General features: G+C 31.2%; 2 protein-coding genes across 2 annotated transcripts; one reads left to right on the forward strand and one right to left on the reverse strand.

The window, feature by feature from the left end:
* The first annotated feature begins 13129 nt into the window (after positions 1 to 13129).
* Positions 13130 to 13645, forward strand: LOC128391137 (TATA-box-binding protein 2-like). The gene has a single exon (XM_053350983.1). The coding sequence runs from the start codon at positions 13130 to 13132 to the stop codon at positions 13643 to 13645; it is 516 nt and encodes a 171-aa protein (XP_053206958.1).
* Positions 13646 to 20271: 6626 nt separating this feature from the next.
* On the reverse strand, positions 20272 to 21096 carry LOC128391138 (uncharacterized). Its single transcript, XM_053350984.1, has one exon. The coding sequence runs from the start codon at positions 21094 to 21096 to the stop codon at positions 20272 to 20274; it is 825 nt and encodes a 274-aa protein (XP_053206959.1).
* Positions 21097 to 24127: the final 3031 nt, after the last annotated feature.

Raw genomic sequence — 24127 nt, forward strand, 5'->3', positions numbered from 1 at the left:
GTCATTTAGGTTATAAACTGAAATTACAAATAGAAGACAGAAAAATCCACAAGAAACTGATAAGTTACCTTGATATTTATTAGGATTGAATAGATAATAATCAGATATTTTCTCAATAAATGTAAGTATTAACCCTTGAGGTTTCCTCCCAAATGAATCAAAATAATGGACTATTTTATTCGTATCGAGATACATTGCGACCCAATGACTTCCCTCTTTATAACTTTCATCTAAATTGACAATGATTGCTTTATCTTTACCGAGATTTGTTGGTAATCGATCGATCGGGAAAACACCAGCAAACCAGGGAACATCAGTAAGTAATTCAATTATATCGTTTGTAGTTAACATTCTTAGTAATCCAAATTTACGTTACGGTCTTTATCAATTGTAATTAGATTATCGAATTGAGCAAAAACGATAACTTTAAGTGATTGTTTCTGTTGTAAATAAAGATTGTTGAATGGATTGATCATTACGAATCAGAAACTTTATTCTAATTAAATTAAATTAAATATGATTAAAGGTTAAATAGTAGACAAAACAACAATTAGATTTATACTTAATTGTCATATCCTTGATTAAACAATTAAGTTAACAATTAGCAAATTAGTTAAATGGACAGTTAATAATCAGAAAAGAAAGAAGATATTAATCTTAACCATTTCTCTTTCTCTGTAACTCAACTTAAAATTTTGTTTACTTTTGATTAACTTGACTTGTATTTAAATAATAATAATAATAATTGATTAATAATAATTTAATTAATCAACATCGATAAGCATTTGCTTCAACACCCTCTCTTGTTGATAAATTAAATTAAATTTAAGAAATTAACGATTTGATTAACGAATTAAATCTTGGACCAGCCAAAGGTTTTGTCATAATATCAGCAAAATTATGATCTGTCTGTACATAGACCAATTCAATGAGTCCATTTTTGATCTGCTCACGAATAAAATGATGTTTAAAGTCGATGTGCTTGGTCCTCGAATGATAAATAGGATTTTTAGCCAACTTAATCGCTCCCTGATTATCACATTTTATTTGAATAGGTAATTTCAATTTGTAACCCAATTCGATTAATAAATTTTTCAACCAAATTGCCTCTTTCGTAGCTTCCGTTTCGGCCATATATTCAGCCTCAGTTGATGACAATGCTACTGTTTTCTGCTTTCTGGTTGACCAAGATAATAAGTTACCATTCAAATAAAATAAATAACCAGTAATTGAATGTCTATCAATTAAATTACCACCCCAATCAGAATCAACGTAACCAATCAAATTTAATTCATCACCAGAATCAGTATTATTAATAATAATACCTAATTCATTTGTACCTTTAAGGTATCTCAACACTCGTTTTGATGCAATTAAATGTTCATTTTCAGGATTCTGATTAAATTGTGACAAAATACAAGTAACAACGCCAATATCTGGTCTACTGCAAGTAACCAGATAATGAAATGAACCAATAATTTGAAGATAAGTTGACTTTATCTCCTCATCAACTTGATTATCGGTTTTAGTTAACTTTGTATTTGGATCAATAGGTGTAACAACTGAACGACAATCTTTCATTCCAAATCTTTCGAGTAAATTATCAATATAATTACGTTGATCCAAATGAATAATATTATTATTTTTATCATAATTAATATTAATACCCAAGAAATACTCGAACTTTTCAGATAATTTTATCTCAAATTTTGATTGTAACCTTTCAATCAAATTGTTCACATAAATATCATCATTAGACGTAATAATTAAATCATCAACATATAAAATGATGAAACATTTAAAGTTCTGAATTTCTTGATGATAAATACATTGATCCGATTCACATTGCTGAAAATTATTTTCTCTGAAAAATTTATCAATTTCTTTGTTCCAAACATTTGACGCTTGTTTTAACCCATATAAACTTTTCTCAAGTTTACAAACACGACCACTACCATCATCAAACCCTTCCGGTTGTTTCATGTAAAGATTTTCAGTAATAATTCCATTCAGAAAAGCAGTTTTAACATCCAATTGTCTGATGATCATATTATTCATCATGGCCAGTTTCAGAACCACCCTGACTGATGTCATTTTAGAAACGGGAGAAAAAGTTTCATGATAGTCAATATTTTCCAATTGAGTATATCCCTTGGCAACCAAACGAGCCTTGTAACGATCGATGTTACCTTGACCATCAGTTTTAATAGTAAATACCCATTTACAACCAATGAGTTTCATTTTCTCTTCTCTCTCAACCAAGACCCATGTTTTCTTCTCTCTCAATGATTTAATCTCTTCCTCAGCGGCTTCTCTCCATCTCTGCGAGTCGATTCTTGTCATCGCTTCAGAGTAAGTATTTGGATAATCATTAATATTAATATTATTAATATTAACATGATTTGTTTCATCTTCAATTTCTCGAAACTCATTTTCCTTGAAAACGATATCACGTGACACGAATACCTTTTTCTTCTCCTGATCATAGACCTTATAACCTTTGTGGTCGTCACTATAACCAACAAATAGTTGCTCCTTCGATCTATTACCAAGTTTATCCCTAAAAATTTTCGAGATATGAACGAAACAAATACAACCAAATACCTTGAGATGATCGTAATCAGCTCGATTACCTGACCAGATCTCATAGGAATCTTGAAATCAATACTTGAACACGGTCTCAAGTTTAACAAATAATTAGCTGCGTGAGTTGCTTCAGCCCAGAACTCATTACTCAAATTCGCTCCGTTGAGTAATGTTCTCGTTATGTCCAGTAGGGTACGATTCAGTCTCTCAGCCTTACCGTTTTGTTCTGGAGTATAGGGACACGGCTTCTGATGGTGTATACCTTTACTTTCCAGAAAAGAGACAACATTTTTGTTCTTATTTTCTTGAGCTGAGTCTGAACGAATAACCTTGATACTTTTACCCTTTTGATTAGTTACAAAATTAACAAAATTAATAATAACCTTTGGAACTTCATCTCTCTTTTTCAAGAAATAAACAAACGAGAAGTGGCTAAAATCATCGAGAAAAGTCATGAAATATTGATTACCACCAATTGATTTCGTAGGCATTGGTCCACATACATCAGTATGAACTAAATCAAGAATCTCATTTGATTTACTTGTTGATTCAGGGAAAGATTTTCTAGTTTGTTTTCCAAATAAACAACTTTTACAATTTATTTCAGTTTCCCTTTTAATTGGTATCACCTTTTTATCAATTAGTTTTCTCAATCCAGTTTGACCAATATGACCCAATCGTTGATGCCAAACAACTTCTTCATCTTCATCATTTGTAACAATATTACTCTCTGGCTGATCATCAATTTTGAAAACTCCATTTTCTTTTCGAGCAACAAAAATAATATTATTATTACGAAAGCCACGAACAGAATCATCTTCAAAAATAACTTTAACTCCCTTTTCAACCATTTTCGAAATAGAAAGTAAATTATGTCTTAATTCAGGTACGAATAGACACCCTGTTAATTTGATTCTCTTTTCTATTCCGGGCAATTTAATAATAATATCACCTTCACCGTGAATTTTAACTCGATTACCATCAGCAAGAGTTACTGATTTAGCTTCACTTTCAGTCAAATTGGTGAATAAATTAATATTATTACACATATGATTAGTTGCTCCAGAATCAACTAACCAACCGTTACCAGAAACAGACACATGATAAGCCATAAGAGCTTCGAACTCCTTTTGGACATTATTAGCTTTAGGTTTATCGTCATTGTCTTTCTTTTCTTTTTCAAATTTATTAATATTATTAATATTAACACGACAATCCTTTGAAATATGACCTATTTTACCACATTTGAAACATTTACCTTTAAATTTCTTCGATTTATTTTTAAATGAGACATTGAGAGCTGAATTCTCATCTTCGTTATTATTATTTTCGACTTTTGTCTCTCATACTCTTCAAGTACACGATTGCAAACAAAATCGAAATCAATTGAATCTCTTTGTGATTCCAAAGCAATAACTAAACCCTCGAAATTTTTCGGTAAACTTTCCAGTAAAACGATCGTTAACATCGTCGACTGTATTTTGTGACCAACAGCTTCTAACTGAATACGTAAATCAACCAAATTATTAATATGAGTTTGCATATCAGATTTTATATTGAATTTATACTGAACAAATTGTCTCCATAATATAATCTGATTAGTTAAACATTTTCGTTCAAAATGATCACATAATAATTTCCATGATTTAGCCGCAGTTTCAGCTTTTCTTAAGATACCAAGATATTGATCGTTAACAGACAAAGCAATAAGACGAAAAGCTTTATCACATCTCTTTGGATAATCACTCGGTTTACCTTTGATAGAGTTAGAAGTCTCTTTACCAGTAACAATATCAAACAAATCATTCTCCTTGAGAATAAGTTCAATTTTAAATCTCCAATTCGACCAATTTTTCGAATTCAATTTTTCGATATTAATATTTTTATTGTCAATCTCCATGACCAATTAATATTAATATTAAACACAAACGATCTAATCACAATCACAATTAACTCGACAATTAACTAAAAACGAGCTGAGCCCATAACCTGTTGTAAATAAAGATTGTTGAATGGATTGATCATTACGAATCAGAAACTTTATTCTAATTAAATTAAATTAAATATGATTAAAGGTTAAATAGTAGACAAAACAACAATTAGATTTATACTTAATTGTCATATCCTTGATTAAACAATTAAGCTAACAATTAGCAAATTAGTTAAATGGACAATTGATAAGCAGAAAAGAAAGAAGATATTAATCTTAACCATTTCTCTTTCTCTGTAACTCAACTTAAAATTTTGTTTACTTTTGATTAACTTGACTTGTATTTAAATAATAATAATAATAATTGATTAATAATAATTTAATTAATCAACATCGATAAGCATTTGCTTCAACAGTTTCAATCGATCACTGAATTTGATGTCAAGTCTTATATTACCTCTTTTAATCAGAGATAATGTCCCATTCTCAGCACCAATTGATCCATCAGGTGAGAGATCAAATGCAAATAAAGTAGATGATTTACCATATTCATCATATGTAATATTAAGTTGTGGAATACCTTCATCTTGTCCGAAGAATCGGTATAAATTAATAAATTCTCTCATATAATAATTTGAACTGAAATTAGGTGAATATGGAATTGATGGGATCATATTCCCATCAACATTCAAGGAAATGAAATTCGTATTGAAATGTTTAAATTGAAAGGGATCAAGGTAGATGCTTTCCTCTTGCGCAGCATCTTTAACTAAACCAATTAATATTCTACGAGGTAAAACACCATGATATACATTCTCAATTGAAGCAGATGATTGACCTGAAGGAATTGAGAAAACTCTAGTATCGTTCCTTGTTATGAAATACTTTGCAGGACCTTTTTCAAGACCTGCAATTATACTTTTTTGAGCTTCAGGGAATAATTTAACACGTTTGATGTGTAAAGAAAATTTCTCAAATTTGATCTCATATTTAGCTGTATCATATTTAGCTTAATTAATGAGAATCCATCAGGACTTTTAGTGAATCTAAATGTTAATGGAACACCGTTAATTAAAAGTTTATCCTGTTCACATAATGGAGAATGTAAACGAATACAAGTCAAAAGATGATCGTAAATTAGTTTCAGACACTTGGAATCCGGAATCCATCGGATTGAAATCGGAAAAACAATCTTCAAAATAAGATTGGTAATGGTATGTATTGGCTTTTTAGTATTAACTGCGCCAAGAGATAAGTCCACTTGTTCAAATAACGAATTACCAAAATTAGTAACAGCTTTAACTTTATTTGCTTCTGTAAGTACTGCATGTGTTTAACACTAAGATGAATATGAAGCATTGTACATGCCAAATCTGTAAAATCTTCACTTGCTGGAACATTAATTTCATAAAATTACTAGATTCAAGACTTGCATTAGGACGGTACTCCCTTCATAACTACTTTCAATTGCTGTTTGTGTTGGTGGGATTGAAAATACTTGTAATTCAGATTTGCTTGCAGGCATAGATGATTCATGTAAGTACTCCATTATGTGAATATATCACGTTTCTTTTTCTTGATTGTTTTAACTTTCCGTTTTCTCTTTCTTATACCACTACCAGTTTGATCAACTAAGTCACTCAATTTACTCAAACCTTGTTTTGCTGCATTTCTTAAACCCTGTTTACCGTGAGCCTTAAATGAAGATTTAAAGTCACTCCCAGCAAGATAATCAGCACCAACATTCATACCGGTTCTTACTAGATGTTTGGTTAGAAATTTTAATATTGGGATTCCATAACGTACAAAAACTGATCCAATTCCGTATCCTCTCTGATATGGTTGACCTCTAAAGACAGAAATATCAGATATCCCATACCCAGCTTGATGCTGGAAATGATGACTGAAATCACTATCACACGGACAATATATTTTTCGATTCATTTTTATTTTAATTAATTAATAATCTTTTCTTAAACAATTTCTTTTCGTTTAAAATGTAAACTTAGAAAGACACGTCCAGATTTGAATTTAATATTATCACCACTCTCATCGACAATTCTTATACTTATTTCCTCAATTTGATTCATTCTAACTGGATAATAATATGGTGTTGTAAATGTAATGTGAGCTAGAGTATCACCTGTATTTTTATTCAATGGTATGACTCTCAAGACTCTTGCATGAGTATCACCAACTAAATGTTCATGTATAATATCAGTACAAATGAACACTAAATGACCTTTAGGTCCAGTATCAGGTTGGTAAGGAGCAGTTATTTCAAATGTACCATTTTTCTTAGCTTCAGGAATTCTCTTTTTGAACACGTACCAATCAAAACCGAGAAGTCTGAAGAACGATTGGTCGTTAAACATTGGGTAAAGTGGTTGTAAAAGTTTTTCATGACGTCCAAGTTTCATTAGTATTTTATCTTTTTTTTCCCATCATCATTTACTTTAACTAATTCCATTTTCGGAGGTCTATTAATACCTCCTACTTTTATGCTTGGATTTTCTTTAAGATAAGCTTTTTCCATTTCTTTATTAAAATTATCAATAATCCGATCAATTTTATCACTTTCACTATACTCAAAATTATATGTATGATGAATAGGAAATCTTTGAGAATAGGTCTCATTATAATTGAGTGACCATTTAACATTCATTCTATTTCCTCTATGTGCAAGAGGGTAAATGATTTCTTGAACAGCTACTGACCATTCACCATCAAGAATGAGTTTTTTAGGTAATCGATTAGTAAATTGAGATAATGTATTATTTTTATAAATATCCATACTGGCATTAGAAATAACATCAACAACAAATTCATTCGACATTTTCAATTGAATCAACCCAGGAATTAAATTTATCAGGATATCCAACCCATGAAACGAAATATTCTTTCTTTTTAGTACGTGGATTTATTCTAGTTCTTAAAACTTCATTAATCTTATATAAATCAGGTTCAGTCACAGGATAGATTTCTTCATGATAAAAAATCGATGTAACGGGTTCATTATCATAATCACGTAGACGATAAACATATCCTTGAGGTGTATGTTTGACTTTAGTTATATAATAGATCTCACGACTCCATGTTGATGTTGCACCTTTCTCAAAAATAGTTTTAGCTCTTGTTGAACACTATCTCCTACTTGGTAAGGTTTTGTTTCTTTTATTTTCTTTTGTCCTCGGAAACATTACTAACAGCTAATGATTGGTTAGTTAATGCTTGATTCAGGTCATTTAATAGTTCGATGATATGAATTATTATATGAATTGATTATTTTACTCAATACATCAATATATTTATGTTTATTTTATAATGTAAATATCGATAAATTCAGGATCTTAATGTACGGTTGAATCTCTCAACAATCGCATTTAATTAAATCATCAGTTGATGTGAAATGATTAATATTAAGTTTTAAATATTGTTTTAAATACTGATTAAAATTCTTTTCCTTGATCAGTTTGTAGTTTCTGGTTTCTCGATTTGAATATTTCTTTAAATCCGTTAATAACTGTATTTGAAGATTTATCTTTTAAAGGTATTGCCCAGGCAAATCTACTTAGACAATCAATAACAACTAATAAATATTTATATTGATCGTTGGCTCTTGAAAGCCAACTCATATCCATAATATCGGCTTGCCATTGCTCATCGACTTTATCAACCAGAATAGGTAATCTTGGGAATGGTTTTTTCTTTCTGGAATAAACTATATGTTTCTTGGTTTTTCAACCATGATTCGACATCATTGAATTTTAAATTGGGAATTTCAATTCTTGCAGTATCATATAATTTTTTAATACCTCCAAATGATCCAGATGATTCAGGATCATAATATATTTTTTCTAATTCTTGTTCGATACTAGATCCTCCCATTTTAAGTCATTTATAAATTCAATTGCTTTTTCGTTCTTAATTAGTTTAATTGCACTTGGATACTTTAATCTTATCATGGTTAATACTCTTTTTGAGCCATTTGGAAATTTAGTTTTCGCACCAACAGTTCGTAAGTAAGTAATGATTTCATCTATATTACTCGCATTTGAAGGTATTCCAGCTTCATTTGTGATTTTCCCTTTCTCGGTAACTAAACCAGGTATACCTCTGATTAATGATGTTAATGTATCTTTAGCATCCATTCTTGAGTTTGAAGGATACGGAGAAACTCTTACAGGTTCTGGTGGTAATCGATATGGACTTGATGTTTCCATTGGTAATGTATCATCTTCCGATTTAGTATCAATTAAAGTCCGATCATTTGTATGTGAAACTGCACTTTCAAATTCTGATGGTTCTGATTGTTGATCTTCATTATAAAATTCAGTTCCACGGTAATTTTGATGTTCGAGATTATGTTCTTTTGTTCTTGCCAACATATTATTAATAAATTTAACTTTAACTTCGGTTGGTAAATTTTTATTCAGCATACGTCTAGTTACACTGGGTCTCAAAACATTACGTTTATATTGATCTTCAGAAACTAAGTACATTCGGGTTACTGTATTCATTATTTTGACAATTTATTTGCAGCAATTGTTGCTAATAGTGTTAATGCTGGTTTAATTAATAATGGTAAGAATCCACCTTTCTGATTAATCAGATTTTGTCTCTGTTTCAATGTAGATTTACCAGTAAGAAGACGTAAATCTTTCTTATACCGTTTGAGTTGGGTTTTATGTTTAGGTTTTAAAGGTATTACACCTTTTAAAATTTGTTTAGCAATATCGGTAATTACTGGGTAAATAGATTTAGGTGAATTGGAAATAATTTTTCTTCTTTGAATATGTGATTTTGTCTTTGCAAGCTGTCGCAAGCAAGAATAACACTTGAGTGCACGTTTAACTGTCATTTTTAATTAATTAAAGAATCAAACTTCTAATACTAAATATGCTGTTATATATGGTTCTTCATCAAGTACATTTGTTAGAAATCTAGTTTCTATTGGTGTATCAGGTTTTAAATTGAAAAATAAATATGAAAAGGGTTTTCTTGTTGCATCTTCATAAATATCTTGTAACTTTTTAACTTTACCGGATAAAATCTGCCTTCCGATATTAGTTATCATTGATTGATCACGAGGGTTTTTAAAATAAACTACATATTGTGAATTTAACGATATATTTCTTGATTCTTTTCCACGATTGAAAAAGTTTTGTACTAATAAAATAACAGATATATTACGATGGTGAGATCCTTTAGTGAATAATTCACTTATTACTTTTGAATTTGTTGATTCGAACATTAAATCATCAATGATAATCCATTCTGGTTTAATACCATCAAATTTTTGTATTAAATTTTCAGGTAAACCTTGAATGAAATTAACATTCGGCATTGAACTGAATATTTCCTGATATTCTCCGTAAAAGTAAGTTATCTTTTCTGGTGGTGGGTAGGAATATTTATTAACATTTGATACTAATTGCTTAATCCAATAAGTTTTACCAGAACCTGTTGGACCAGCAATCATCATTGTGAATGGATGATGTAAATAAACAGAGAAGGTTTGCATTTTGATGATTTTAAATTGTTTATTGTTTTCGATTCTTAAGTAGATTATTGAAAAATCTGAAAAAACGTTTTTTACGAATTTTTCTTATGAAAATGACCAATGTAAATTTTTTGAAAATTGAAATTTTACAAAAAATGATAAACATGAATTTTTGAAAAAATGATTAATAGAAATTTTGAAAAATGATTAACATAAATTTTGAAAATATATTTAATTTTGTAGAATGATGAATTTAATTATCAACAACATCGATTCCATGTTCCTTAACATAATCCATATGTTTCTTCATATATTGGACAATATTTAGTGAACATCTTGTGTTTATGTTAGAAGGAGAATGGAGATAGCACGGCTGTTTTAACTGGTCAATTAATTTGTATGAAGCACCATACGTTCCGTTGATATTAATTAGAGGGATATTGAATTTATTCAATACAATTTCTGCTTCAACTGATCGAACGGCTACTATTAATTTTGATTTGTTTCTGCAAGCTCTATAGAAAGTAACACATAGAGCTTCCAATTCATCATAACTTAAACCATTAGTGAATCCATTATATTTTAATCCGTGATGGTACTTTTCGAGGTATTGTATTTGTTTTTCCTCTTTAGATGTTGGTTTACATTCACAAGTTTTACCGACTTTTACATGAATTAAATGGTCATCACCGTACATTGCAACCTCTTGTGGATGATAAGTACCATTAACATAGATACCTTGAGTGTCGAAATAAGCACAAATATATTCCATGTTGACTGTTCAAAGTTTTAATGACAAATGAACTTGTGTTCACTTGATCATCTCTATTTATACTGTAGTTTGACGAGTGAGCAGAAAAGTTTCGGATCGGACTGAGCAAAGCGAGTGAGTGCAGCGACATCTAGTGACGTGTTGAGTAAATCATCCGCAGTAACTAATCCTAGATTGAATAAATAACACTTTTCAGGCTCGACTTTATTACCTCTTATTGCTGTGAATTTATGTTCCAATAAATTCTCTTCAGTTGTTAATAAAGATAATATGTATAAGTCAATTAACTGTTTGATAGGTAGATCCTTGGATAACAAAAATAGAGCAGCAGGAACAAATGGTGTAACTTCTCTCCAGAAATCCATTGGAGTTAGAACATATGAATCTTTTTTCATTATTTTTAATGTCTCACTCCCGATTCTCTTGATTTGTACGTCATAGAAGAAGGCTTGTTCATTACGTAAGTCATTATTGTTGAAGAAATTAAACACAAATTTAAATTCTGATGGTGTTAATGATATTCCAAATTTAGTTGGTGAACAGTTGTAACTATATCTAATATCCAGTCGATTACATTTTTCACTTCGAGAAATTTTAAAGATGATTGGACCATTAAAGATTCTATGTGTTCTCCAGATTACACAACCCATTTTTGATGTTTACTCTTCAAAGTTCAAATGATAAATGAACTTTCATTTAGTTTAACCTTTCTATTTATAGTGATTTGATTCTGTCAACGAACTGCGCGATCACAGTTTCGATTTGTTCGACACTTTTCCCGCCAACAATTACAATTGATCCAGTATGGAAGTACATGATTGTAAGTCCATTGAGTTTCGTATATATTGGAGGGAATAATTCAGGTTCGTAACTTGTATCTTTTTTACAATATAATTGCTTTAGTTTTTCAGTATTAAATCTTACTGAATTATAACTTGATGCTGTTATATTAGATATTCTGATAAATGTTATTTCACGATCAGGGAACGTTTCCATTAATGTTAGAATTGTCATAGGTAGACTTTTGAATCCAGTTGCTGTAATTTTTCCTGATGCAAAAACTAGCAGCACACCATTATCAGTTCGTATAACTTGAGCATTGAATTTTTTCTTTCGATTTTTATTATCGACTTTGATGTCTATTGGACCAATTGACCATATTGAAACTATATTATCAATCCGATAAACAGGCCAGATTGATTTGGTCATATTTGATATTATCAAAAAATAGAACACGGAATATTAGTAGTAAAATGATTGTAATAATTATGAAAATGATGATTCGTAAAATCATGTTATGTTTCATCGTATCGAATGAGCTGACTACCGTCAGCTCATCCTCTTTTATACTGTTTTAAAAAATTTAAATTTCGCGCAAAAAAATTTGATTCAGAAACCCCTGATTCAGAAACCCCTGATCCAGAAACCCCCTGATCCAAAACCCTCAACATGATCCAGAGTCATCTTTTTATTAACTACTGTGATATTATTTAAATTACAACAAATTAAACAATCAAGAGTATTCAAATTTGTTTACTACACTTAATCAATTACTATTCACAAAAAAAATTCTGAAAAAAACTCATGTGACTTGCCCATAACCAATACACTGCCAGTCAATATTTTTCGTTATAACCATTTTATTTAATTGTGGTACTAATACTTGCCCAAATTGAACCAAATTTTCACAATTTATTCTTAACTTTGATGGCAATAACCTGGTAAAAATTTGTAAAATTTAGAATAGTTTAAGTTGGTTAAATAAGCGTTGATTGATTAAAAAACCCAAATAAATGGGTTCTCCGTAGTTCTCCTTTTATGCGATTTTCTTTCAATATCAACGTGTTGTTTTTGCCTCGATAAAGTTACCTGAATAAACTAAAACATAAATTAAGTTAGTTTATCTTTCTGACTAATTTAGACTACATTTAGACTGTAAATCGAAAAATATCAAGACAACTACGCAGTAATTAACCATTTCATCAACGTTTTCACAAAATTTCTGTCACCAAAGTTACTTTTGCTTGTTTATTACAATTTTCTATTGCATTTACAAACAAATGAAAACGAAAACAATTCATTTTGAATATTTACTTTTAAAAAGAAGCACAGCTAAAAGCAATTCTCTGGTAATTATAACAGTAATAAAAAATTATACAAGAAAACTTTTTATAATTAACAGTAGTAGTAAAACCCAACACGATAGACCACATCTCTCTTTCTTTTTCTCTTTCTTTTTGGACATTATAACACACCTAGGGTTGTCCTTAGACTAAGAGTGGTGGCGTCCTTGTAGTATATAAGTATGTGTATGGGATAAATAATGATTAGACTGAAAATGGTATTAATTGAAGACATTGTAGTGAACAATATTGTAATGTCATTCAAATTGAATGATAAATTAGACCGTGTCAAGGTGAAGGAGAGTTTTCCATCTGTTGATTATCCAAAGCGTTTTTCTGGTGGAATATTAAAGTTAGATGGTGGTTGTTTATTGATATTTAATTCTGGAAAGATTAATGTTACTGGTGTTAAAAGCTACGAGGCAGCATTTAATTTAATTGATAAATTTTGTGACATTTACCCAGATAATTTATATAAAACTGAAGCAAAAGTAGTGAATATTGTGGCCCATTCAAGGTTAATTACGAATTTCATTTATAGTAGACTTGATTCATTCCCATATTGTTCTTACGAACCAGAGTTATTTCCTGGAGTTCATGTTAAAGTGGACAATTCAAACGTAATATTTATAATATTTAAAAGAACTGGTCGAGTTACTGTGACGGGAATTCGTGATATAATTGAATTAAATAAATACTTTGATCTATTCAAACGGATATACAGGGCGTAACAACCAAATATCCGGACTTTGACGCTTTACCATTTCTAGGCTATTTATTAGGTCAGAGTTTTTCTTCGATTCTACAGAGAAATGTAAAAGTTTTGTTGTGTTCTGATTCGAACTTTCCATAAAGCCGTTACCGAGCAGTGGCCTCTCAAAGTCGGAAAGTGTACATTTAGATGCAAAACTTTTTCGAGAAATTTTCCAGCCATTTGAAAGTTCTAAAATTATCAAACAAACCGAGCTAATCATCTTTTGATCTGACTTTTCGTTCAGGAGTAAGCCTAAAGGTGCGTACTTATCCTTGACATTCATGAAATTTTGACCTTTTTGATTGTCTTGAAATTGAGTCCTAGTAAATTCGATGCCGAAATTAGTATTAAAGACAAAAAATTCATTTCAATGTACTAGCTGGTCTGGAATCACCGCCTATTTGTTTTATTCAGTACCCTAATTGGCCTTATGGTAAACTTGTTAAAAGTTTAACAATTAGGATAAATCGGCCTAAATACTAATTTCGGCATCAGGAATTTACTAGGACTCAATTTCAAGACAATCAAAAGGTCAAAATTTCATGTGAATGTCAACGGATAAGTACGCACCTGAAGGCAATTACTCCTGAACGAAAAGTCAGATCAAAAGATGATTAGCTCGGTTTGTTTGATAATTTTAGAACTTTCAAATGGCGGGAAAATTTCTCGAAAAAGTTTTGCATCTAAATGTACCCTTTTCCGACTTTGAGAGGCCACTGCTCGGTAACGGCTTTATGGAAAAGTTCGAATCAGAACACAACAAAACTTTCACATTTTCTCTGTAGAATCGCGAAGAAAAACTCTGACCTAATAAATAGCCTAGAAATGGTAAAGCGTCAAAGTCCGGATATTTGGTTGTTACGCCCTGTATAAAAGGTAACTATGGATAAAGCAGAGGATTACCGTGTTTGGTTCAAGAGTACTTTTCATGGTACAAATCTTGGTTCTGGTATCAATGTTGATTACATCGATTGTCAATATAATAATGAAGACGGAAACTTGTCATTATGGACAGCATTATTAGATCATCTCTTGGATACCTTTACCTACACCCCGTTTTAGGAGTAATAAACATGAAGAACGAAAGTCTTCAACTGATGTATCAGCCCCTTCGTCAATTGTAACTTAATATAAAATAATAAAGAGATTGATTGAATTGAAAATGTCTTACTCTGTACATTTGAAACATCCATTTACAATGTATGTGTCTGGGCCTACGGGTTCCGGTAAGACATACTTTGTGAGAAATATGATAAATTTAGCTGAGAGGATATGTGATCCCCCTCCTGTGAAAATAACATACTTTTATGGTGAATACCAAAAGGAGTTTAATTCAATGAGTAACGTGACTTTTGTAGAAGGGTTACAAGAGGACTTGATCAACCAGGCAGGTGGAGTTGAACCTGAATGGATTATTATTGATGATTTGATGCTTGAAGCAGCAAATCAAACTTTTATTAGTAATCTTTTTACACGTGGTTCTCATCACCGTAATATATCAGTAATTTTGATTACACAAAACTTTTTTGTTAAGGGTAAAGAGAGTAGAAACATTAGTTTGAATAGTCAGTATGTTGTGTGTTTTAAAAACCCTCGAGATAAATCGATAATTTCAAACATTGCTCGTCAAATGTTTCCATCAAAGATAAAAAAGTTACAGAGAGTGTTTGAAGATGCAACATCTAAACCTTATTCTTATCTCTTTTTTGATCTTAAACCTGATACACCTGAAAAGTTGAGATTATTGGCCAACAATTTCAATGAAAACGATGACCCAATGATTGTTTACCCTTTATAATTTATATAAAAGAAAATGATGTTTCAACGATAATCAACATGACGATTGAAGGAGTAATCAAATGTCTTCCGACATTAAAGAGATTAGCTCATGAGAAATCAAGGACTGAAAGAAATAAACTATTGAAAAAAGCAAAGTCTTGTATTTTCTATTCAATTTCTGATATTAGTAAAAACACATTAAACGGAAATATACCAATTAATCCTACACAGAGAAAGAAAATTGAAAAATATAAAACTCAAATAAGATTGCTATCAAGGAAATCAGGAGTACCATTAAAGAAGCGTAAAGAAGTTGTTTATCAGACAGGTGGAGCTTTTCTTCCAGCACTATTGTTACCAGCTCTTTCATATTTTGGTGAAAAGTTGATAAATAAGTTCATGTAATGAACACAATATCAAAAATGGTGTTAATTCCAGAAAAAGAATATCAATTACTTAAAAACAATATAAAAGAAGTTCAAGAAGTTGTTGAAAAACCGATTGAGCCTCCACCTTTAGAAGAATATAAAAAGACGTTCAAAGAAGCCATTAAAGAGTTTGAAAAAAGACCATTGAAAAAGAGAAATAAACAGAAAACACTCCCACTTATAAAATGGACAAGCGTCAAGAACTTTTAAAGAGTGTTTATTATGACATCAACAACAATGGAAGTTTTGGTGGAGTTAATCGACTATTTGATGCTGCCAAGAGAGTTGATCCAAGTATTGATGTAAATTTTGTCAAAGAATGGTTACAAGGTCAAGAGACATATACAAATTTTCGATCAAGAAAAAAGAACTTTTCACGTTTACCTGTATTAGTTGATAGACTCGATGAACAATGGCAAGCCGACTTGATGGATATGTCATATTGGGCTAAAGATAATAATAATAACCGGTATCTACTGGTAGTAATTGACGTATTGAGTCGATTTGCTTGGGTTGAATCTGTTAAAGACAAATCATCATCAACAATTACAGGTGCTTTTAGAAAACTATTTGATAATGGAAGAAAACCAGAAAAGTTACAGACTGATCAAGGTAAAGAATTTAAAAACAAAAGGTTTCAAGACTTTTGTTCGAGTGTTGGAGTACATTATTTCACAACAACAGACAATTCGATAAAATGTGCATTAGCCGAAAGATTTATAAGAACTTTAAGAGCTAGAATATACAGGTATATGTATCACAATAAATCAAATAGATATATTGATGATCTACAAAAGATTGTTGATAATTACAACAATTCATTCCATAGAACAATTAAAACAAGTCCGAATTTGGTGACCAAAGACAATCAACAGGAAATTGTTCAAACAATTCAAAAATCAATTAAATCAAGACCTAAAAAGAAAAGAACAATTAAAGTAGACGATCATGTGAAAATTCCTCTCAACCTGATGACTGGTGAAAAAGGTGCTAGTCAACAATGGACTAATGAGGTGTTTAAAGTCTCAAGAGTTAAAGAGACACCTGGTCATACTGTTTACAAGCTGAAAGACTTGATGGATGAAAACATTACATCAATTTTCTATCCAGAAGAAGTCCAAAAGGTTAAATATGACCCTAATTCAGAGTATTGGGTGGCCAAAGTACTTGATCGTGTTTATGATCGAAGGAAAAGATTATATAAGCACTTGATACGATGGGAAGGATGGCCAAAAAAGTTTGATACTTGGATCTGGGACGAAAAAAAGACGAGTAAGGATGGATAGAGACTCATTCTCAATTGATCTAGTTTCAAATGGATCAATGAATTTTTACCCTGACAACACAATTTCAGCTTTTCAAAATCGAATTGATCCTCCTCTGGAGTTGAATGGGGATTGGGAAGCAGCTTTAACAGAAGTATATTTTCCACTTAAATTTGCCGGGGAAGCTGAGATTAAATATAGTCTAAAAGTGAAACGTTTTATGCATACACCGGAAATACAAAATTTTCTATAACTAATGATTGGGTTTATGAGTCACCTATGAAAACAGTTCCATTTTTGAACGATTCTCCTGAAAAATTTTGCAGAGTTTACAGCAAAGTTTCGATGAAACGATGAAAGAGTTACCAAGCGAGTACATAAAGAGACTACACCTGCTGACTATCCGTTGAAAATTGGAACTAATAAATTACAGATCGGTGTACACTACTTTGGTGTTGATTCTATGGGAATCGTAGAGTCATATGGAATGGCTTATCCGAAGTACAATGTTCAGTTTTCAACGAAGGCAAGTACGTGATGCCTTTTAAATATTATCTTGGGAAAATGGATAAAGACCATCTTCAGAATAATTTACAGTTGCATTTATGTACCAATATTTAACATAAAAGTAAAAAAAGTCTTGGGAATTGATAAGCTGGAAGATAATTGGTGGTCTTATGTAAATAAGGAAAAGTTGCTTCCTCCGTCTCTAAAATTCAATTTGGACGCTGCAAATGATAAAATTTTTTTAATGTATTTATACACTGATATTATACGTGATCATATGATTGGAGGTACACAAGCTCCTGTACTTCGAGCTGTCCCATTAACAAGTGGAATTTATAAGGACATTGGGTATTGTACTTTTAATCAAAGAATATATTACCCTATTCGAAAAAACCATATTGAAAGTATAAGTGTATTGGCAACATATGATAGTGGAGATCAGGTTGCCTTTGAGGGTAAAGGAAGAATGTTTCTGAGTTTAGACTTTCGTAAAAAAGTTGTATAAAGACCAACAGCGTTTTCTAAACTATCATCGATATGCATCGAAAAGCTTATTGTCCTAAAGATAGTGACTTTAGTCATTATTACTCAAGTCAAACTGGTTCTGGATTTGGTGATATTAGAGTTGTTAGAGCACCACGTTACCAACGAGGGTACGGATTCGGTAGTTTTATATCAAGACTTGCTATGCCACTAATTAAATATCTTGGACAGGAAGCTTTAGATAAGGGAGTACAACTTGGTAAGAAAGTCGCTCAAGACCCAAAAATTCAACAAGCACTCAAGACTGGTGTAACTAATCTAGCATCAAAGGGTCTAACGAAACTTCAACAGAAGGTTGAGAGTATCCAAAAAGGTAAAGGAAGAAAAAGGTTATATAAAAGGAAAACAATTAAAAGAAAACAACAGGTAAAAGACCAGTCAACAAGACGAGAAAATCAAAAGAAAAACTCGTGACATTTTCAACAAGAAATAATGGAATTTATTCACAATGAATCATCACCAGCCACTATTGCTGAGCTTGATTTATTCAAACTACCACCTACACAAACTGTTGTTGAATCAATGTATGATGTTGAGTATCGACCTGTAGGATCCCTTGATGAAGCGAAAGTTTTTGAATTTGTTGTACCTTCTTCTGAACATTATACGGATCTATCAGCTTCTTACTTACATGGAAAAATCAAAATTGAGTACAAAGATCCAATACTAGCTACAGATACAATTACACCCGTGAATAACTATGGTGTATCATTATTTGAAGAACTTGATGTTTATCTCGGTAATGTGAATGTAACGACAGGTAATAGTTTGTTTCATTACCAATCATTTATCGAAGATTTGTTTTTCAAATATAAATCCCCTGTTGATGCTTGTCAATTAATAGATGATGAAGATAAAAGAGTCAATCGAATTAAAAATTCATTTGATTTCATTCTACCGATTCATGCACCGATGTTTCAACAAGAAAAGTTTTGATTGATGGAGTACCTATTGTTTTGATTTAAACAACTGCAACTTTTGGCTTAACATGTTCAAAGTCAGGATCAATTTCATTAAAGTTTGAACAAATATCATTATTTATTAGGCGAGTAAAGTTATTCATGCCTGTTCAGATGACTATCGAACAAAATCTAGCTAAATCAATGGCTAAATATTACTTTCAACGAAATGAAGTGAAATCTTATCATCTCGTGAATGGTTTTGCTGCCAGTAGTATCGATAATGTTTAAATGGACAGTTACCACGGAAGGTAATAATTGGATTCGTAACTGACAAATCATTCAGTGGTGACATTACGGCAAACTCATTTTCGTTTAAACATAAAGACATGAAGGAAATGTCATTGGTTGTTAATGGTGTCAAGATTCCAAGTTCAGCATTTAAACCTGATTTTAAAAACAAGATTTATATGAGAGAGTATTACAACATGTTCAGGGCTATGAATCAAGAGTTTGGAATGCCTAAAATTAATATCAAGTACTCTGATTATGCTGACAAGTACCCATTGTTTGTATTTGATCTTACAGATGATGGTACTTTAGCTACAGACTCTGGTGCTCTCTCAATGATTAAAAGGGGAAGTGCTCGAATTTATATACAGTTTACTGAAGCTCTGACTGAAGGATTACACATGATTGTCTTTGGAATATATGATAGTGTGATTCAAATAAATTCTTCAAGGAATATAACAACAGATTATTGATGGCTTTATCGACAGTTGACATTGAAAATTATCTAAATAAATTTCGTCAATTTAAAGGTGTATTATCAATTGATAAGTTACCCTTTGAACTATTTGAGAAACCCTTTGGTATTGTAATCAATCTAGATCCTAGCTGGAAACCAGGTTCTCATTGGACAGCGATATTTGTCTCAGAGTATGGTAATGGTGAATATTTCGACTCATTTGGTACTCATCCCCCTGATGAAATAACTATTTTCTTGGAAAGAAATTGTAAGAATCACTCTTTTAAATATAATCAAAATATATTTCAAGGTGATTTATCAATCAAATGTGGTTACTATTGTATTCTTTTTCTTGAATCACATTTTAATAATTTAAATTTCCCACTTATTAAATGTAAAACAAAAGTTAACGATTACATATTAAACAAAATTTATTAAACAATTTTATAATGTCCAAAAGCATATGTTGATATTCCATCTTCACGAATGAATCTCTTGTAATCTAATGGTGATAAAGATATTTTGTTTGTTTTAATTCCAGAGATTTCATGGTGTCTAGATTGTAATCTATGATTATCATGTCTAAATAAAATACTGTCGTATAAACAGGTCTTGTAATCATCTATACAAATTTCATCACGAACTGTTGCTTTTTGAGTTCCCTTGGCCGTCTTTTTAGTTTTTGATCCATATTTTATTCCATAAAGTTTTGATTTAATGGCAACAACTTCGTCAATTACTTGACCATTCATTTCATCTTTCAAGACTCCAAGTTTCTTTTTGTTTATTGGATCATACAGAAAATGAGTTTGAGGGTAATCGGAAAAGTCCATGATTGGTCCCATTGACTTTAGATCTTCATAAAAATCATCAGTCTGAATATGATAAATGAAACTATCAGTATCAGTGTATACTAACTTCAATTTATAACCATAACGAGGATAAAAGTAATCATAGTGAAGCTCATACATTCTAAGCTTTGATAATTCCAATACAGTAAAACCAAGGTAAATCGGTTTATCCAATTTAACTTCAAATTTACGCATCTTAATAATAGCCAAATCATTATCAAGAATATAAAAATGTTCAAACATTGGTTGTCTGATTAGTTTAAGAGCTTGTTCACCATTTGTAACCACTTTGACTTTAGAGTGTTTTCGTTTATCCTCAATACTTTTACCATACAATGAATTTACCATCAATTTCCAGAAATCTTTCTCAAATGATGAAGAGGCTTGTTTTCTATTTAGTGTACACATTGAAATGTAAGGTTCCAACCATTTTGATTGATTGAATTTCAAAATTGAATGAACTTTATCCAAGACTTCCCTTTCTCTAACCAAAATTTCAAGTTTCTTTCATGTACAACGTAGTTTTATCTCTCTCAATTTGGAATCAACTTTTCAGTCTTACATCTTTTAGTCCTTCACCCTCAAGTTTAATGATGAGTCTTTTCTGGTAATTACTCAACCATTCAGTTTCAACAGTGAGTTTCTCAGGGGCCATGGGATAATCATTGTGTTGATCATGAAGATGTTTAGGGTAAATTAAATCAACTTGACAAATGTATCCGATACTTGAATCATGTCCTTGTAAAATTGATTCAATCACTCGAGAGTACAACTCAGGGGCTACCCATTCGAAATTGTTGATTGGTAAATAATCACTTAGAGCATAACCATAAAGGTTATTAACGTCAAGAAAGGCAATGTATGAATTTGGTTTTCCATCATCATAGTTTTCAGAGAGAGGATTATTGGCAACTACATGTCTCGTCATTGCACAAGAGATTCCACCTCTAATTCCATTCTCAATCATTAGAATCATATCGATATCGGTTAGTAAATCAAGCTTTGTTTTTGTCACTTTTAGAGCTGCATCCCAAGTCAATCCAGGTGTCGAAAAATAGTGACATGGATCAAGACCAAATTGTTTAAGGCTAGTTGACCTAAAGTTTTCAAATATTGAAGCTAAAAGTAAAACATCAACTTTCAAGTAAATGTCATGAAAATCACCAAGATTTTGACAATTGAAATGGTCCCAAATTTTCTGTAGATTTGTATATGTTGATTCATCAATTGTTTTACGAGAGAGATGAGAATAAAATGCATCAATGGAAGGTAAATTGGTCTCATTAAACTTATCCCAAGAGTCCATGTACTCATAAGGTAAACATCCTTTAGATAGAAGTAAAGGAAGATCATTTTCAGCAAACATTTGTGATAAATATTTAGATTTATGTTCATCAGGTAAATTCCCAGCCAATGTATCAAGACTGGAAAGAAGAAAAGCTAAACTGTCCAAGAAAATGAAATCATCCATGAAAAAGGCAATATATTTTTCAGTGTTTTGGGGAATAACTGAAATGTTTCTCACAGTATTGGACTTGATTCCTTTCATGATTAAATGAGCATCATAACCTTTCAAGTTATGAAAAATGACAGGAATTCTATTTGGTAATCTCAATTTCAAATTACAGAGATTATGAGCTGCTCCTCTTAGCTTGCCAGTTAAGTGACAATGATCCAAGACTTTATCTTCGAGAAGAGGCTGTAAACAAACATGACAATTTTTCCTCAAAGCCTGATAGACAAGAACAACAGAAAAATCTTTCCCAAGATTTATTTCTCCACATGAATCCATTTAAATTGGTGATTGTAAAGTAATGATCATTATAAAGAAAGAGATTTACATGATTCTTTTTTCTATCTTTGTTGACTAACAAGGGAACCACTTTTTGATTTTTACCTCCTGATAATGTATAAACATTAACCGATATATTGTTTCGTTTTTCAAAAAATTTAATCTTGGAAAATGGTGTGATTGGTTCAATATCACTGAAATTGTAAAATTTTTCAAATTTTTTATACTGAGATATCCGTCCTGGATTATCTGTCTGTGGATGAAGAGAGATGAGAACAGCCCATTTGAAGCAATCACTTTTACATTGTGGAGAAATTAAACTTCTCTTTTTCAAATAAATTAAAGGTAATTTTACGTTACAGCAACCACCACTGTATTCTTTTAGTTTTCCAATCCGAATTTCCAACATTTTAACTTTCGACAGGATCCATCCACTTCCACGTTGGGTGAATTGATCAACGACAAGCTCCAAGTTTGTTGCCCATTCATTTATTGACTTTTCAATATGAGAAGTATGAGAAATTGGTTTACTTTGAGTGATTTTATAAAGTTCAGTTGAGTCAATCTCTCCATCAGGTTTCTGTTTCACAAATTTCAATAGTAAACAAGCTTGAGCTTTAAATGACCCGATACTCTCAAGTATATACTTGAAAAGAGTAACGATATTTGTACTTTCCATGTTGAATAAATTTTCCAATGACTTCCATTCACCCAACTTGACAAAGATCTTGAGGACACCCTTATAAGCTACTTTGTGTAACCTAAAGGATGCTACATCACCGAGAGAAGAGACTATTGTCTTGCAGATAATCACATGGTTAATGTATGTATCTCGGTCCTTGAATCTTATTTTACACTTTTCACATTTCAAAGTCTCACATTCTACCTTGTGAATTAACATGGACTTGAATTTCATAAATGAAACTCCACAGTAGCTACACTTGAACATGATTGAAGTTTCAATGAGAATGTGGATTGACTTATATAGTGAATGGACACCTGGATGTCACATGATCAAGCCAACTTTAGATTTTGAATCTTATTCAAGTCAATCAGTACTATCCTCAGAATGAGAAGAATTAGTACCAATATTGAAACTACAACGATTGTTAAAAGTACCATTATTAACCGAAATGAAAGACAAAAATCAAAAGTAAAGTAAAAAAAAGTTTAATATATTATTTCGGTTTTAAAACAATATATATTCTTGGCCCACATTTGACCAATTTCTTTTTATAAATGAAATAGTCCTCATACGAAATAGTAAAGACGCTGTCTCCACCTTCTCCTGAGTAATCGAATGACTGATACCAAGATCATTGAATCCAGTCCACAGCTCACTCATTGAAAAGACCAAATCATACGGCTCAATTATACCCGAACTGTCCAACCATCTTCTCAATTTCAACGAAGTCTTTATGTCAAAAGTATAACAGACCTCTCTGGCAAATGGTATGTCTATTGACCTAAAAGCTTGAAAATCATATCCCTATTAGAAAAAAGAAAGATTAGTAAATTTACCTTAGTTAATCAACAAGTCAACTTACATAAGTCATGATTGTACTTTTGTTTCTCTTGGTACAACAAACATCATCATCTTTTATAATCAGTGAGGGAGAAAATTGTCTCCCTTACCTTTAGCCAACC

The sequence above is a fragment of the Panonychus citri genome, unplaced genomic scaffold, assembly GCF_014898815.1.
Source record: "Panonychus citri isolate SS breed McGregor unplaced genomic scaffold, ASM1489881v1 Contig00134, whole genome shotgun sequence".
Lineage (NCBI taxonomy): Eukaryota > Metazoa > Arthropoda > Arachnida > Trombidiformes > Tetranychidae > Panonychus > Panonychus citri.

What these genes read in the sequence shown, in the direction of transcription:
- LOC128391138 (XM_053350984.1), bottom strand. Translation starts at nt 21,096, where the DNA reads ATGTGTACACTAAATAGAAAACAAGCCTCTTCATCATTTGAGAAAGAT.
- LOC128391137 (XM_053350983.1), top strand. Translation starts at nt 13,130, where the DNA reads ATGGTATTAATTGAAGACATTGTAGTGAACAATATTGTAATGTCATTC.